The following is an 18052-nucleotide window of genomic DNA, read 5'->3' on the forward strand; positions in this document are numbered from 1 at the left end:
CATCCACCCGCCAGGAAAGCCCCTGGCCAACGACTGTAGGGAGTGACAGAGTCGAAACTAATGCGGGGCTCTGCCACTGTCTGTACTGGTGAAGTTTGCTCACTCCGAAAAGGCTCCAGCCGAAGTTGGGGGGCGGAGGGGAGGGTTAGTACAGGATGGGTGAGGATTTCAGCTTAACTATCAACACGCATTTATTAAGCACCTGCGGTATGCTGGGCACTAAGGAAACAAAGACAAACATGAAACAATCCCTGCACTTGGGAGGTTTACTGGGGAAAGGCAAGTACATATACATAAGATATATATTAAAAAAAATAATAACAAGAAAATTTGGTGCAGCTAAGTAGCACGGTGGATAGATATCCAGGCCTGGAGGTGAAAAGACCTGATTTCAAATTTGACTTCAGACACTTCCCAGTTGTGTGACCCTGGACAAAACACTTAACCCCAACTGCCCAGCCCTAGCGGTCCTTAGAATTGATACGGAGACAGAAGGGGGAGTGGGGAGAGAAAGAAGAAAAAGATAATTGGAGGAAAATAATCTGGGGGTTGGGAGTAGGCAGAGAACAGGAAAAGCTACCGAAAGGAGGTGGTGTTTAAACCTTAAAGGAAACAAAGAATTCCCAGACGTAGAAAGATGGAAGATGGAATACTGTATGCAAGGAACAGCCAGAGAGTCTATTTGTCTCCTTCACAGAGCTAGTGAAGCCCCAGAAAGGCAGGTTGGAGCCAACCTGTGAGGGGCTTTTTAAATTCTAAACAGAGGAACTTCTAAACTTGATCATGGGTGGAATGTTTTGTTTTGTTTTACTGGAAATAAATAATTTTATTATATACTAATTTTTCACCCCATCTAATATGCAGTTAGGCTCTACTAACCCCTGAAGGCACAAGGATGTTGCTTAATCAATCCCAGCGGAATGTCTTGAGCAGGGAAGTAACATGCTCAGATCTATGCTTCAGGAAATTCACAATTCAGAGAATGGAACTGGATTGAAGAAAGGCTTGAGACAAGGAAACCAATCAGGATTCTAGGACAATGGCTCAGAAAAGAGATCATCTGGGCCTGAACCAGGGTGGAGCTACATGAGTTGGGGGGGGGGGGGGGAGAAGGAATTCAAGAATGCTAAAAAGGCAAAAAACATTATGATTTGGAAGCTAACAGATTTGTTGTGGGTGAGTGAGTAGTCAAGGTAACACTGAAATTATTGGGCCAGAATGACAGGAAGGAGGAAGTTACTACTTCCTAGATGGTCACTGTGTCATTAGTTTTGCTTAACTGTTTTTCTTTGTCATAAAGGAAGGCTGTAAAGGTGGAAGACTGATATACCCGGAAATTACTAATGCAAACAACAAAAGGCACAACTAAAATATTTTTTTTTAATTTTAACATTTATGCACAGCCAGAGACCAGATTTTGGACCCAGGACCTCTCACCTCCAGGCCTGCCTTTCTATTTGCTGAGCCACCTAACTGCCCCCATCCCTTTTTAAATCAAGGGTCAGAAAATGGGTGTCCACCAATCAGGAGACTAAGCAAATTGTGGCATAAGAATGTAATAGAATATTATTGCATCATAACAAATGACAAATGTGAGGAATCCAGAAAAACATGGGGAAAATTTGTATGAACAGAGGCAGAGAGAAGCAAGCAAAACCAGAAAAACAATAGACACAGAGACTAGAGTAAGGGGAACAAAAAGAATCTGGCAGAGCCCAACATTGTGTAATTATCATGACTCATTTTGCCTTTGGAGAGGAGATAGGGAAATGTTTCTCCTTCCTTTCAGTGAAAGGGTGAGGAAGTTGGGGGTGTGGAACATTGTGTGTGATGTAAGGTTGGATGTCTGGGTCTGTTAGTTTTAAGTGTTTTCTTTGTTACAAGGAAAGGATCTCGTGTGGGAGAGGGAGAGGAACAAATATATCTGGAAATAAATTTGCTCTAAGAATATAAGGCATTGATAAAGCTTTTTTTTTTTTTTTAAGATCCTGCTAGACTTTAAAAAGAATCAAGGATCAAAGATTTGGACCTGGAAGGTGAATTTCAAGGCTCTCAGATCCAAATCTCATTTTACAGATAAAGAAATTGGGTCCTAGAGCAGACTTGCCCAGGTTCACAGTTAGTAAGGGTCTGGGGTAGGACTTGAACCACCTACCTGCCTCCTACTCCAAAATGAAGCATCAATGAAGGACATAACATGGAAATCTCTCCACTACTGTCATCATTACCAAGTGGTATTCAATTACCATCTGGTATTTTCTTGGTTTGTCATTTCTTTCTCCACCTTATTTTACACATGAGCAAACTGAGGCAAACAGGGCTAAGTGACTTGCCCACAATCACACAGATAGGAAGTGTCTGAGGCTAGATTTGAACCCAGGTCTTCCTGACTCCAGACCCAGCTATTCTTATTATCAGGTATAGGACAAAAATCAGGGATTATTGTCCCCTTGGTTTTATAGGGCCCTCAACTACCTTCCCCCCACCCTCAGTATTCTACAACTTTGCTGCTTTCAGTCTTCCATGCACTCTAAGTGTAGGATAGGAACTGGTTGGCAACTATGAGTAAAAGCCCCTGAACAAATGCCATTTTCCTTCCCTTTCATCCTGTCTGTCTCCCATTGCTAGCTGGGCCACAGGAGAGCTAAAGACCATTTAGAAGAATCTCTGTCTTTAATTAAACAGAAATATACTTGTGAACAATAGGAACCATAACTCCGGTGCTCGCCCCTTACCCCCACCGGACAGGCGGGAACAGATGGGATGGATCAGCTATTCACAAGCCCAGACTGGCTGCACTAAGAGTGAGTGCTCTAGTGCTCTCCACCCCGCCACTGACACCTTATATATACATATACAAACACCTGGCCGTACTCCCCAGGGTCCCCCTTCAGGCCAGACCCAGACTACAGGCCTGTGAAAGGCCATGAAAGAGAAGAGAAGGCTGAAGAGTAGGGCCAGTCTATTCTAAGAGGTCCCAAGAGAACCCAGGAGGAAGGAAGGAAAGGAGAGAGGATGGGCACACCCTAACCTCTGCCCTTTCTTGGTCACTCGCACACAGCTCATGTGAGAGCAGTGAGAGCAGCACCCCTGAGAATTTTCAAGATTGAGGGGGAAGAGTACCCCAGAACCACAGTCCATGGGCCCAAGAGTCACCCCTCACCTGGGAGGAGGGCAGCAGGGAAGTTCTCCCCTGCAGACTCAAGTTGAATCTCTCCTCCCTGAGTTCGATTCAGCACCCCGGATGACTGTCCCAAGGGCAGCCAAGGCTCCCTAGTCCCCAGCACAGAGCCTGGACACAGGCGGAAGCAGTTCCATCAGCTGGCCCCAAAGGCTCATGCGTGCCTGGGGCAGAGATGTCAGGAGCAGCCTGGAATGACGTGGGCAGCATAGCAGTGGGCACACACCCGCACGGGCTTCATGTAGCCAAACCAAGGCAGAGGCACCGATCTGGATGAGCATCGTGAACAGAAGATCTAGGGGGCAAAGGAGGAAGAGCTCACCATCTCCTCCACTCTTACCCCAGAGAGGCCGGCATCAGCAGCCGAAGAAGGGCCTGCCCTCACTGCTGTTGCCCCCATTCCCCCAGCTCTAAAAAGGACCACCCTAGAATCACTGTTCCCAGAATCCTATGGCTCAGGGAGGGATGCTGACACACAACGAATCCCTCTCTGGGCATCCTGTGCAAAATGAAGGGCTTGCATTGAGAGATCTTTAAGGGCCATTCAAGTTCTTATTAGTGTCCAAAGGCCTGAAGAGTGGGCCCAGGAGTCATCTGTCCCTCCACCTCCCCAGCAGGTTCCCTTCTGCCTTCTTTCTCCTCTACTTGTCCTGACCCTCCACCGTCCCAGGCAAGGGCAGTCTACCTTCCCACAGCTCCGACAGTGGTGCCTTCGGCGAGTGAAGCTGAAGGGAGTCTGGCAGGCCGTGCAGTGGAGACAGGCCTGATCGGGGACCCAGGCAGGAGGCTCTGTGAGGCAATCAAGGGTATGCATTTGGGGGGAGCCATTGCTATGCACACCACAGCTAGGGGATGGACATGGGGACAACAATGGGTATAACGCCTTTGACAACTACATCTCTAATATGAGAGCAGTTAAAGCTAAATGGGGGAAGCCCACTAAAAGTCCCCAGGACCCACTGGGCGAGCCAGTGTGCAAGGCTCTCCTTGGACCCAACTCACCTTCTCGGCCATATTCAACACACAAGGTGCAATCTGCCAGAGGGGCAGCCAGCCTACAGCCTCCTTCCTCTGTTTCTTCCTCTTCGTTGGGGTCACAGGGAGAGAGAGGATGCAGAGATAAGTACAAGACTAGGGAGATAGAGACTAGATACAGTTCTCCTCATCCCCCCCAAACTCTTACTTTCCATCTTAGAATCAATACTGCTGACCTGCCCAGGGTCACCCTGCTAGGAAGTGTCTGAGGCCACATTTGAACACAGGACTTCCAAAGTCAGTAGGCCTGGCTATCTCTCCACTGAGCTACCGAGCTGCCTTGAAGAATAAATTTCTTTTCTCTTTTGCTTGTTCCAATAGTATTTAAACCTGATTGCAGATAAGCTTCCTAGTATAGCCATAGCCCTCGTAGGGAACCTCCTCTCAGTTGGCCCAGGCACTCCTGCTATGTGGGGCATGGACAATAGCAACAGGATGGGGTCATCGACTTAAAGGACAAAAAGGACCCAAGAGTTCATCTTTGGTGATTGGTGACAGCATGGACTTTGTATTGGATAAAACCTTGGATTTGGAATCAGGAAAACCCAAATTCGAATCCAGTTGTTACTTATAAGCTGTAGGAACCTTGGCAAGTTATTTAAGACTGTAAAGTCTTCCTCTGTAAGAGGGGCTTTGAAGGGCCCGTCCTCCTTTAAACTATGATCCTAAGAGCCCTTATTTAACAAGAGAAAGAACTGAACCCCGGAAAAGTGGTGACTTGTCTAAAGGAACATAGATGATTAAATGACAAAATCAGGATTTAAATCTAGATCTTCTCATTCCAAACCCAACAATTTTTCCATGCCTCTTGGTAGTGTCATATGTCAATCAATTGGAAGTTCACATTGCAAAGCCCTTTTGCAATCTTCCTTTTCATATCACAGTAGCCATTGAGATTCTCACCTGTCCCAGACTTGGATACCACCACCAGGAACACCATGTGCAGGATGGCCCGAAGTTCACTAGCAAAGTTGGTCTGCAACTGGTCAGCTACACCTGATGGACAAAGCGTGTAGCAAGTGGCTTCTCCCTGGCCAGTGCCCCTCCCCAGGCAGTGTCCCCCCTTATTCTGCCAGGCTCTGGGAAAGCTAGTAGAGACCCATTCAGCCTTCCTCCAAAAACTAGCCCTTTCCCTCCCAGGCTTGGCCCATTTCCCCATCAGCTGAGCTGATCCAGAGCAAAGTTTTCCTTCAACCTAGCCCCCAGTACAGGTGGACCCGGACAGACTAGCCCCAGCCATGTCCATGTTAAAGACCCCAGGCTTGAGTTTATCCTTACTCCTTCCCCTGCCTCAGACAGCAGAGACACCACCAACATGCCCTTACCTGAGATGCAGACAAAGAGGGAGTGGAGCATGTTTTGAGGACTGGGGTAGCTGGCCCGAAGCGCCCTGCCCATCTCTGCCTGCAGGAACCTGTCCCAGGAAGAGACAGAGGCTCAGATGGGCCACCTGTCCCAAAAACAGCAGGGAGGCTGCTGGGAGAAGAAAGCTCCCACAAGCCTGCACCCTACCTCTGGGACAAAATGAGACCTTGGGTTGAGATAACAAGGGATTGGGCAAGAAGGGAAAGTACATTCAGCAGAGGGTCTCAAAAAATTCTGAGATTTCATAACTCTTTCAGTCTCCAGAAGAACAAACAAGCCTAGAGAGGGGAAAGGTCAGAACCCAGGACTTCTAGCTTCTGACCTAATAAGATTCCTGAAATAAGAACACTGATAAGTCATACATCAAGGCTGAGCAGAGACCTGCTTGAGTGGGACTGGCCTTGCTGGGCTCTGGGGAATCAAGATCCTGAGCAATGGGGTAAGGATGGAGAAGGGCTCCCATGGGAATCACACCTCCTGGCTGAAAGCTTACCTGGCAGCCACTGGCTGGTGTGGTCCAATACAGTGGTGGGCACCATGTCTTCTGGATTCTTGTTTCCCTGGTTCCCTTGAATGCTGGACTCCTAAGTCCTGGACAATGCCAGGGAACCCAGCTTCAGAGGGCACCGACCCCATTAATGGCAGCGAGCAGGGCACATGTCCAGAGTCAGTCCATGGAAAGGAGGTACCTGGCTCACGATGCTGCTTGGTCCCCACCCTTTCCATTGATGCTCCTATGCTCTGACCTGGACAGTCAGGAGTTGGGTCCTGCTTGAAGGACATATGTGGGGCCCTGACCCTAGTCTGACAAGAAGTGCTAGGTACTGAGCTCTCTTGTCTGGGGTTGTCCAGGGGCTCCCAGGGGGCATCTGCCATACACAGGCTCCGTTCAAGTATGAAGAGTTCGTCAGCTGATAAAACAACCAGTAGGGCTCTGTAGGAGGAGAGGGGCCAAAATTTGTCCGAGAATCCATGCCTGTCCCTCTGGGCTCCACCCTGTCCACCACAGTATCTCATGGCCTTCCCAAACCAGACCAATGGGAACTATCTATCACCCTTCCCTTGCAGCTTACTGGATCTTCTGTAGGAGGCTTCGGAAGGGACTGAACACATAGGCTGTAGCACCAGGTGGGCTCAGGCTCAGGGGACCCTCAGGGTGAATGAGAAGACCACTGTGGAGGATAGGATATGGGTTAGGGCCTTTCCCAGTCTCTAACCCCAATATTCATCTCAAATCCAGGCCCTGAAGTCCTGAACTTAGGTTAAAAAACCTTTACTGTGCAAGGATGGGGAGGTGGGAATGGGGACAGGGGAAGAAGAATATGATGACTAGAAAGCTGTTTATTTTTTAAAGAGCTTGACATGATGTTTTACATGATGGCACATGAAAATTTATAATATACTGCTTACCATCTCATTGAGGTGGGGGAGGAAAGAATTGGTGACTTAAGGTTCTTTTTTAAATGAGGGAAAATTAAGTTTAATTAAACTAAAAATAGGGCTGAGGTCTTAGTGGATCAAGCTCAATGAGTCCCCAAAGCAAAGTTCAACCTTGGGCTCAACTGATGATAAAATCATAGACTATCGTGCTGGAAGAGACCTTAGAGATCATCTAGTCCACCCCTTTCCTTTTATGATGGAGAAAAATGAGATGCCCGGAAATAAGTAAAACCATAAGTGGTAAAGTCAAGACTTGAGTCCAAGTCTTCCACTGTTCTGTCTGATCCTTTGTCCAGTGCCCAATGCTGCCTACTCTAGTGTCCAGTACCAGGGAGGAAGAGGACATTTATGTTATAAACACATTTGAAATTCTATGACCAGCTCTAATGGGCACATTTCAGGAAGGACATCATTAAGTCGTGCCCAGCTTTACTGTACCCTGAAAAGAGCTACCAAAAAAAGAAGAAAATTGGAACCACATCATCTTATCTCATAGATTAGAAATGAAAGAGAACTTGGAAATCATCTAGACCTTTTATATGAGAGACACCTGAAGAAAATCAGGATGGAAGCAGCTGGGTGGTTCAGTGGATTTCGAGCCAGACCTAGACATGGGAGGTTTGGGGTTCAAATCTGGCCTCAGATACTTCCCAACTGTGTGACCCTGGGCATTTAACCTGACACCCATTGCCTAGCCCTTACCACTCTTCTGCCTTGGAGCCAATACATGGTATTAATCACAAGACAGAAAGTAAAGGTTTTTTAAAAAGAAAGAAAATGGGGATGTATAGCATGAAGAAGAGAAGAGCTAAGGGTCTAGGTAGGATGAATGGGCTGGAAGATTGTTACATGGAAGAGGAATCTTGTTCTTGTCAGTCCCACTGATTCTGATGGGGTATCTTGTTCTGGTTGGCAGAACTAGAAACTTAGGACAGAAGTGACAGAGTGGCAGATCTCAGTTTAATTGAAGGAAAAACCTCCTAAGAATTACTGCTTTCCAGACGTAGGAAGTGATGATTTCAGGGTTCTTCAACAATGGAGACCTCCCTGAGGCTTCAGGGATAGATGCCCACTCCTCAGGGAGGGACCTTCAGCCCAAACCTCTCATTTTATAGATGAAGAAACTGAGGGCTAGAGGCAGAAAGTGACTTGTCCAGGATGGATGACAGGATTTTTGCTTGCAGAAGGGATAGGACTGGTTATCTTCTGAGGTACCTTCCAGCTCAAGATCCTACAAACATGTGTCTCCCCCTTCCATTTCCTCTCCCAGAGATTAGCTGAGGCCTTGGCCCTAGAGTCTACCCTTACAGGGAGGCCCTGAAAATCTCTGAGGCTGGATTTCCCTCACCTGATGATAGCCAGGCGAGGTATAGTCAACATGAGGGTAGGCTCATAGCTGTCAATCATCTCCTGGGTGAGATAGCCAAGTTTTAGGGCCCTGATTGAGAAATAATGTAGGAGATGAGTCCAGGCATGGTCTGACCTGACCACCCCCTGCCCTGTAGGGATCCAGCCCCAGGGGATTCCTCCTCAGCCAGCCTGAACCATCCTCCGGAGCTCTTCCCACAAGGCTGCTTACCTGGATACCGTCTCACAGAAAAGTACAGCCACTTCCTGCTGCTGCTGGAGCTCCTCTGGGGACTTCATGGGGGCAACCACTGCCACGTAGCTGGGAGGGAAGAAGCAGTGATAGTCAAAGACATCCTCCTCTGGCTTTCCTGAGTTGCTAAGAGTGGCAGAAGCCTACTCTGCTGTTGACCCCATCTTCCCTCATCCTCATGTCCCACAGGCTCTCAGATCAAGGTAGAAGGTAGAATCTCAGAAGCTGAGAGTATAGAATGCCCAAAGGTAGTTGCTTTCCATCCACATCTCCCTGCCCCAGGTCTGTTTCATATCCTTAGCCTTACTTGAATTCAAAGTCAGCAAAGAGGTGGTCAAAACGAAGCAGGGCAGAACGTAGAGCCTGGGAGCAGGGTCCAGGGCGGCCCAGACTCTGCTCTCGGAGGAGAGCCCTAGCCTGCTCCAGGCTCAGCAACAGGTCCCGGGCTAGAGGCTGGAGAAGCTGCTGGGCAGTCTCATCCACGTCCACAAAGGAGCCAGCCACCAAGCACTGAAGGAACATAGAGTGCTAGGCAGGGTTGGGATGGATCAGAGATCCCTGGGGTGGGGCTGGGGCCATATCAAAGAGCAATGAGCTGGGGAGGGAGGAAGAATATCCAAGCCCTGAAGCTCTCCTCTTAGCCACTGGGAGTAACTGTGTACCAGGAGCAACTCCTCTGCTGGGCTTGAGAGGGAAGGAGCTGACTGGCAGTTCCTCTACCTCCTTCCAACCCTAAGGGGAGCAGGGACCTCAGCCCTATTCCTGAGGTGACCAGAGGCTGACACTAACCTCAGCAGCAAAGAGTACATGGGCCCTCAGGCTTACTCCCAACAGCTCCTCTGGGAACTTGGCCACATAGTCCCTGGGCCTGCGATCACCAGACAGGTTCTCCTCCATTATCTGCTCCATCACTTCCAGTAGCCGCTCCTGGGGCACCAGGCAAAGGGTTCAATCATAGCCTTCTCCCCTAACCTAGCCTTTCCTCTTGAGACCTCGGGCCCTAGGATCCCAACCCCAAAGTCACAGCTCACTCCCTTCTTCCTGATCCCTCTGTTCAGCTCCTCTATAGCCCTCCTTCCTCTACTTCCCTCCAGTGTTAGAAAAGGAAACTTGGATGACTATCAAAGGGCCAAATGGATGTTTCACCAATATCTAAATCTCTGGGTCTAACGCTGTCAGGTAGAGAAGACAGACTCCTAGATTGGGAGCCAGAAGACCTGGGTCTCAGCCTCAGCCGGCTGCTTACTATTTATTTATTTATTTAACTCTTACCTTCCATCTTAGAGTCAATACTGTGGAGGGCAGGTAGGTGACTCAGTGGATAGAGAACCAAGCCCAGAGGTGGAGGTCCTGTGTTTAAATCTGACCTCAGACACTTCCTAGCTGTGTAAACCTGGGCAAGTCACTTAATCTCCATTGCCTAGTCCTCACTACTCTTCTGCCAAATCACAATATTGATTCTTTTTTTTTAAACCTTTACCATTGGTCTTAGAATTAATACTGTTCCAAGGCAGAAGAGTGGTAAGGGCTAGGCAACTGGGGTTAAGCGACTTGCCCAGGGTCACAGCTAGGAAGTTTCTGAAGCCCCATTTGGACTCAGGACCTCCCATCTATGGGCCTGGCTTTCAATCCACTGAACCACCTAACTGTCCCCTTACTATTTATATGACCTTGGCTAGTCACTTCCACTTCTTAGGCCTCAGTTTCCTCACTTATAAAATAGACTAAATGACCTTTAAGTTCCCTTCTATCTCCAATATTCCTTGAATTGCTATCCATCCAACCCATCTCTCCCATCAAGCTTCCTGTTCCTGTCCATGGTGCTACTCTTTGCCCTGTTATCCAGTCATCTTTGACATTTTTTTTTCTGCTTCAGCTCCTACATCCAACTACCAAGTCCTATATTACTCCAGATCCTCAACATCAATTTTTTGTTTAAACCCTTACCTTCTGTCTTAGAATCAATACCAGGTGTTGGTTCCAAGGCAGAAGAGTGGTAGGGACTAGGCAATGGGGGTCAAGGGACTTGACCAATGTCACATAGCTAGGAAGTGTCTGAGGCCAAATTTGAACTCAAGGCATCCCATCTCTGGGCCTGTCTCTCAATCCATTGAGCCACCCCGCTGCCCCACGTCATCATCAATTTTTAAAAATTTGGCATCTTCTGCTTTTATACCATCTTCCCCTACTCAACAAGACATCCCTTAGAACAAAGACTAAAAAGTTGCCAGTAGCAATTCCATATATCAGCCGAGTCTGAATGGTATGCATTATTCTGTACCCAGTTCTCCACCTCTGTAGAGAAGGGAAAGAAGTACACCTCCTCCCTCATCTCTTCTCCAGGGCTAAGCAGGTTATTATAATTAGTTATATTATATGTATATATATGCAAATATATATAAATAATATTATAATTATTCAGTTTCCTATGGATCCTTTTAATTCACATTGGCAAAATCATCATTTTCTTGGTTCTGCTTTGTTTATTCTCTTTTCCTCCCTATAAGTCTTCCTATGTTTCTCTGAATTCAAATTCATCATTTCTTGTGACTTACTATTATTCCATTACATTTATGTATCAGTCTGTTTGAGCAGTCTCTAATCAATGGGTACCTACTTTGTTATCCATTCTTTGCTGCCACAAAAAAGCACCACTATGAATACTTTGGTATAATTTTAAAGCACAATTTTAAAAAATCCTTACCTTTGATCAGAAGAGTGGTAAGGGCTAGGCAAGGGGGAGGTGGCAGTGGCAAGTGACTTGCTCAGGGTCATACAGATAGGAAGTGTCTGAGGCCAGATTTGAACCCAGGTCCACCCAACTCCAGGCCTGGCACTCTATCAGCTATGCTACCCAGCTGCCCCTAAAGTATAATTTCCATATTGTTCATTGTGTAAGAGCACTCTCATACAAAACCAAAACACCAAAATAAAACTAAATACATAAAGTATAATTTCTAATTGCTTTCCAGATTGGTTGGACCAATTAGGAATTATGCTTTTAAAAAAGTGACTAAACTATCCATACTCTTTGGCCTCATCATCTCTTACCTAAACTGTTGACATAGTCTCCTGACTGGGTTCCCTCCCTTTAGTCTCTCCTCTCTCCAAGCCATTTGGCACAGGCCACTGGAGGAAAAGGTATGCCTGCCTGGGTTGGAGTAGGGTAGAGGGAAGCACAGATGGCACAGAGGGTGCTGGCTGACATTGGGAAACATACCTGGCTGGCATGCAGCTGACTCAGCAGAACCAGGTAGTGCTGAGGGTCCTCCCGGGCATCCAGGCAGATGATTTCGGTTACCACTTGTGTCACATGTTCATCAGCAAAGAAAAACTGAGCCAGCAACCGAGGATCTGACTTCTGGATAAGAAAGTGGGTTAGGTCTGAGTGAGTGTCTCTCAGGGAGCTCCCCATTCCCAGGTTCCTGGGGATTGGATTTGGAGTCAGAAGTCCTGGGTCCAAAATCCATTCTGCCACTTACTACCAGTGAATTTGGCAAATCACTTCATGTCTATGGGCCTCCGCTTTCTCACCTGTAGAATTAGGTCACTGGAGTAGGTGATCACTAAGGGCCCTTACCCCTCTAAAGGTATGATTCCATGAACTACCAGCTAGGTAGGGGTTAGCGTAGGGTCCCTAACTGAATGTTGAAAGCAACGAATGATATCACATATGTTAAGATAATTTTATGGTTGTGACTTAAATCTAGATTTAATTGGTTGCCAAGGGAAATCTCAAATAAAATACCCAAGTCAGTCTGGAAATTTATGGTAATTTAATTAATATAGAGGGATGGAATTTAAGGAGAAAGAGAGAAGAGGATGAAGATGAGAGGCTTCTAAGAGGATAAAGTTGGAAAGGAAAGAAGGAAAACTCAGCCAGAAACACCACCGAACCAGACAATAGCTTGTAGCCATGCTAAGATGCTGAAAGGCCCAGCATGCTGCTATCAGCCAACTCTCCACCACAAAAAAGTGCCAGAGAGAGGAAGTGACCCAAATATATAGATCTTTCACCCTTGTGTCTCCTCCTCTAAATTTTCACATCTACCAGTCACATCAAAGGCTTTTCTCCAGGACTGCCCATACTTTTAGTTCTCATCTTCTTTTGATTAGATTATATCTTTAGAGTTACTTAACACTTCTTTGTTAAGTTCACCTTTTGTGAGTTACTTAACCTTTTTTGTGATTAATTTAACCTTTATAGTTACTTAACACCTTTTTGCATTAAGATCTTAAAATAGACTTAGCTTAAAGTTCTAGTTTCACTATAAGGTAAGAGTTAAGTACCTTCATTGTTCAATCAGGAGATTACAACTTTATCTTCCCCTAAAGTACAGTCTAAGTAGGGTGGAGTAATTTAAAGTTCCCAAGACATTCCTGATTTTGTTGAACTATCTTTATTGTTAAAGTATCTTCATTGTTAAAATCAGGAAATAGCTAAATCCAATCTTCACACATAATAATGAAATTCAGTATATCTCGACAGATAGGGAACAACCAGTTCTAGACATGGGAGTCATTTTAGAATAAACTGTCAGTGTAGTCAGGCCAATAAATAGTTACAGGAGTCAATTTAAAGGAGTAGCTGGGTGACTCAGTAGATAGAGAGTCAGGCCTGGAGATCGGAGCTCTTGGGTTCAAATGTGGCTTTAGATATTTCCTAGCTGTGTGACCCTGAGCAAGTCATTTAATCTGAACTGCCTAGCCCTTACTTCTCTCCTGCCTTGGAATCAATACTTAGTACTGATTCCTAGACAGAAGGTAAGGTTCGTTTGTTTGTTTAATTGATACCCAGCTAGGAAGTCTTTGAGGTAACATTTGAACCCAGGACCTCTGGTCTCTAGACCTAGCTCTCTCTCTCTCTCTCTCTCTCCTCTCTCTCTCTCTCTCTCTCTCTCTCTCTCTCTCTCTCTCTCTCTCTCCTCTCTCTCTCTTTCTCTCTCTCTCTCTCTCTCTCTCTCTCTCCTGAGTCACTTAGCTGCCCCTACTTAGTATCAATTCTGACAGAATTTTTTTTAAGAGTCAATTTAAATATGAAAATAGGCATTGCATGATAGCACATGTATAACCTATATCAGATTACTTGCCATCTCAGGGAGGGGAAAGGTGAAGAAAGGAGAGAATTTGGATTGCAAAATTTCAGAAAACAAATGTCCAAAACTATTTCTACATGTAATTGGAGAAAAAAAATACAATAAAATATTACTGGAGGAAAAAAGGAGTCACCTTAAACATCAAAACAGGAAAATGGATAAAGTCAAGGAACCTGGACAGTTTAAACACAATTCTAGTCTCAAAAGCACCCAGGGTCCCAGCCTGAGGAGAGACCACTAACTTAACCCAGTGTCCACAACTCATAGGCTCAGCCTACTGAGCTCCTGAGTGAATACCACTTCTTTCAGTTTCTCAGCATGAGGGGTAGGGAAGCAAGTAGGTTAGAGAAGGAATAAGCATTTATATAGTGCTAAGAACCTAATAAATATTACCTCCTTTGATCCCATTATTTTATTTTGCAGTGGAGGGACTGAGACAAACTGAGGTTAGTGATTTGCCCAGGGTCACACAGCTAGCAGAAAGGTGGTCTGGTACTGAGCTTGAACTTGGGTTTTCCTGACTCCCGGTTCAGTGTTCTGTCTACTATGCCACCAAGATGCCTCTGGTTGGGTTAGGACATAGGCAGCTTGGTGGTTGGGCTAGAGCTCTGAACTTGGAGTCAGCAGAGACCTGGGCTGGAGTCCTGCCCTTGTCACTTTCCTTGTTGGATGACCACAGGCAAGTCTTTCAGTCTCTATGAGGCTCAATGATGTGCAAAATGGAGATAACAGAGCCTGTGGCAGCTGCCTCATAGGGTCATTGTGAGGATAGAATGTCCTTATGTGTATAAAGTGCTTTTCAAACCTAAAAGTCCCATCAAAGTGTTAGTTATTATTAGGCTCATCCTGCCCGGAGACATCTCCATCTTGAACTCAAATTGAACATGCTCTAGACCCAATTTATCACCTTTCCCCAAATCTCTCCCTTTCAGTTTTGGGGGATGAGAGTAGGAAGTGGAGTGGGGGTTGGATGGTCTGGGTTTAATGTGATTAAGTGGCTGATTATTTTTCTAATACTGAACCATCCTTGATCACAATGAATGATTTCTTGGATAAATCACTGTAGTCTGATAGGAGTTTGTATAAATTTTTTAAGTCAATATTCATTGGTGATATAGTTTTCTTTTATGTTTTATCTTTCCCTGATTTCAACTTTATCTATTTATGTATTTATCTATTAAAAAGATAATAAAGTGCTTTCTTATCAATTTTTGAGAATCATTTGTAAAGTATGTTCTTTAAAAGTTTGATAGAATTCCTCTGTGGTTCCCTTACCTTATGCCTTAGTATCAATTCTAAGACAGAAGAGTGGCAAGAGTTAGACAAATGGGTTAAGTGACTTCTCCAGGGTCACACAGCTAGGATGTGTCTAAGGTCATATTTGAATCCAGGTCTTCCAGACTCCAGGCCTGTCTATCTGCTGTGCTACCTAGCTGCCTCAGTAGTTCTTTTCCAGTTAGATCCATTTTCTTTACCGAGTTACTTAAAAAATCTCTTGCTTTTCTCTGATAGTTTGAATAATTTATATTTTTGAAGGTATTCCTCCATTTCTTTTGTGTTCTCAATGTTATTACCCTATAACTGAGCATTATGTATCCTGATTATTGTTAGTGTTTCTTCTGATCCTGCTATGACTTCACTTTGATCATTTGCTATTTTATTGATCTATTTTTAAAAATTTGATTAGCTTAAAGTTTATCAATTTTTTCAGTCAGCTTTTAATTTTTTAAATAATTTCTATTGGTTTTTATTTCTAATTTATCTATTTTCCCTCTATTTTTTAAAATATCTTCTCTTTTGTATAAGTTTACTTGTTGGCCTTTTAAAATGCATATTCAGTTCAATAATTCCCTCCTTTTTATTTTGTTAATGTTTTTATTTGTTAATACTTAAAAAAAAACTTTGTGAGGGTCTTATATTTCCCCTGAGGATTGCTTTAGATGCAACCTAGAAATTTTGGTATGTTTCATTGTTATCATTTTCTTTTATTTAGTTGGATTTCATTGCTAAATTTCCATTTGGGTCTGTATTTTTTGTCTATTGTCTCTGAACTAAGGACTATTTTTATTGTATTCTGATCTGAAAAGGATGAAGTAACTATTTTTGCCTTTTTACATTTGTTTGCAATACCTTTATGCTTCACTGCATGGTCAATTTTTGCAAAAGTTCTGTGATACTAACAAATACGTTTGTTTTTTAAGTCCCACTTAGAAGAAGCTATAAGTAGTTAAAAAAAAAAAACTTTTACCTTTTGTCTTAGAATCAATACTAAGTATCCATTCCAAAGCAGAAGAGAAGTAAGGGCTAGGCAGTGGGGGTTGCCACACAACTAGAAAATATCTGAGGCAGATTTAAACCTGGAACCTCTTCTCTCTAGACCTGACTTTCATTCTACTGAGTCACCTAGCTGCCCACATAAATCTTTTAATTCTCATTTCTCAAGCAATTTGTTCAGTTTTATAACTTCCCTTTTCTTATCTTTTTGTTAAGACTTATCCAAAACTGATAGAGGTATATTGAAGTCTCCTGTCCATATGCACCTGCTATTGCCTATGTCTTATAGTTCAAATAATATTTCCTTTATGAATTTGGATGCCAAGACATTTGGAGTACAAGTTTATTACTGATATTGATTTGTTGTCTAAGGATCTTTTTAGCCTAACATGGTTTCCTTGTTTATACCTTTTTACTTTTTTGAATGCTTCTTTCTGTTTTGTCAGATTGCATGATTTCAAGTCCTGCTTTTTGGTTTTACTTGTAACATAATATGTTTTTCCCTGTCTGCTAAATTTAATTTTGCATATGTTTTTAATGCATTTTTCTAAGAAGAGAATTTTAAATTTTATTTTCTTATCTAATCTACCCCCTCTTTTTTAAATTTGATTTGATTGTTTGATTTATTCACATTTGTTAGGTTTATATTTTACTCCATCTGTCTCTAATACTGGGTTTTTTCACAAGATATAATTTTCTCCTTATTCTGCTGTAAACACAAAATCATTTTCCTTCAGTTACTTTACCTTATTCTTTTTCAAGGTGGTCTTATTCCCACTGACTCTCTTCTCCTCACTCCTGATTGCCCTCCTCTTCTCTCATTTGTTACTCCTTCCCCTTTTGTCTCAAAATATCCTCCTTGTGTCCATGCTCTCAGTTGTCCCAGAATATCAACTCCCCTATCCTGAGGTAAGATAAGTAGACTTTTGAAGCGATAACTCCCCCATGCCACAGCCAGGACAAGATCCCTATCTCCCTTCACAGACCATTTCTCTTCATCCATAAGAGTGAAGTTCTATCATTGAAACCCCCAGTCCCACCATCATGTTCTCCTCATGTTCCATAGGGTCCTCTTTCTCCTCAAGAGTGGTTTCCTTTGTTCTGCAATATGTATTCATAGATGCTGGAATTAATTTACTAGCTCTGGAAGCCATATTTCCTTCCCTTTGTCAGTGTTTTCCTTGTTGATTTATCTGCTTGTGTTAAAGGCATTTGAGATTCCTTCTTCCTGAGATCTTTGGTAATTTCAGTCTCCCTCTACCCCCTTCCTCCCATTCCCAATTTCCACTATTCACTTTCTGATGGTGGTTTCCTTGAGGGATGGATCTCAAAGCATCCCAACTTCCTCCCATACTGGGTAATTCACAGTTCCCTAATCTAGGTCTCTGTTCCAGGTGATTTAGGAGGTCAGAACTGCCCCACCTGAATGCTGTATGCTCTTTCCCTCAGGCTTAATGGAGCGCTGCATGGTCCCACACATAGTCTCTGCCAGCACCAGCAATTCAGAAAGTTGGTGTCACAAGGACAGAGTTTTGAGACATTAGCACTGTCCGGTTGTGACCCCTTGGCAGGCTTTTGCTCCTGAAGGGTTTTGGCTGTCTGTTGAAACCTGGCAGATTTCTACAGCCTAGAGCAGGAGTTTCCATGGTACTAGAAAGAGGAAGAATGAACCTAAGGTAGGGAGTTGGTTTTGTTCTAAGCCTGGATCCAGTCTCTGGGTCTGCCAGTGCAGTCTCACTGTCAGTAAGTAAGAGATAAAGGAGAGCTACCGAGTAGATCAGGGCCTGTGAGGATCAGTTCATGTACTTGGAGGTTTTTTTCCATTTGGATTCTGGTTGTCCTAAACCATGAAGACAGCTAAAGCTGTCCTAATTTCTACTCTGGAGAGAGGTTTGATCAGAGAAAATGTCTAGTCCTCCACCTTGTTACTCAATGAAAGACCATGAACTCATCAACTAGCATCCATTTAATTCCAATTACATACCAGGCATTATGCTAAAAGCCAAAGATTCAAAGAGAGGTAAAAAAGGAAAGGAAAGGGGGGGAAAACCATTCCCTGCT

General features: G+C 44.3%; 1 protein-coding gene across 5 annotated transcripts in view; it reads right to left on the reverse strand.

Annotated features, from left to right (window-relative positions):
• Nucleotides 1-1829: 1829 nt before the first annotated feature.
• The window catches only part of LOC100031900 (lateral signaling target protein 2 homolog), a 134589-nt gene continuing 118366 nt past the window's right edge, over nucleotides 1830-18052 (reverse strand). For 4 of the 5 annotated variants that reach the window (XM_056811688.1, XM_056811687.1, XM_007474137.3 and 1 more), the window contains exons 2-13: nucleotides 11842-11982; nucleotides 9411-9548; nucleotides 8929-9131; nucleotides 8601-8690; nucleotides 8370-8459; nucleotides 6655-6753; nucleotides 6075-6515; nucleotides 5542-5630; nucleotides 5120-5212; nucleotides 4184-4264; nucleotides 3867-3970; nucleotides 1830-3476 (exon numbers count right to left, since the gene is read on the reverse strand). In XM_056811688.1, the coding sequence (XP_056667666.1) occupies nucleotides 3360-3476; nucleotides 3867-3970; nucleotides 4184-4264; nucleotides 5120-5212; nucleotides 5542-5630; nucleotides 6075-6515; nucleotides 6655-6753; nucleotides 8370-8459; nucleotides 8601-8690; nucleotides 8929-9131; nucleotides 9411-9530 (1527 nt within the window). In that variant the 5' untranslated portion in view covers nucleotides 9531-9548; nucleotides 11842-11982 and the 3' untranslated portion in view covers nucleotides 1830-3359. The remainder of the gene's footprint in view (nucleotides 3477-3866; nucleotides 3971-4183; nucleotides 4265-5119; nucleotides 5213-5541; nucleotides 5631-6074; nucleotides 6516-6654; nucleotides 6754-8369; nucleotides 8460-8600; nucleotides 8691-8928; nucleotides 9132-9410; nucleotides 9549-11841; nucleotides 11983-18052) is intronic. The other variant, XM_007474139.3, reaches the window with a different exon arrangement.

Source organism: Monodelphis domestica, chromosome 1 (genome assembly GCF_027887165.1).
Source record: "Monodelphis domestica isolate mMonDom1 chromosome 1, mMonDom1.pri, whole genome shotgun sequence".
NCBI lineage: Eukaryota > Metazoa > Chordata > Mammalia > Didelphimorphia > Didelphidae > Monodelphis > Monodelphis domestica.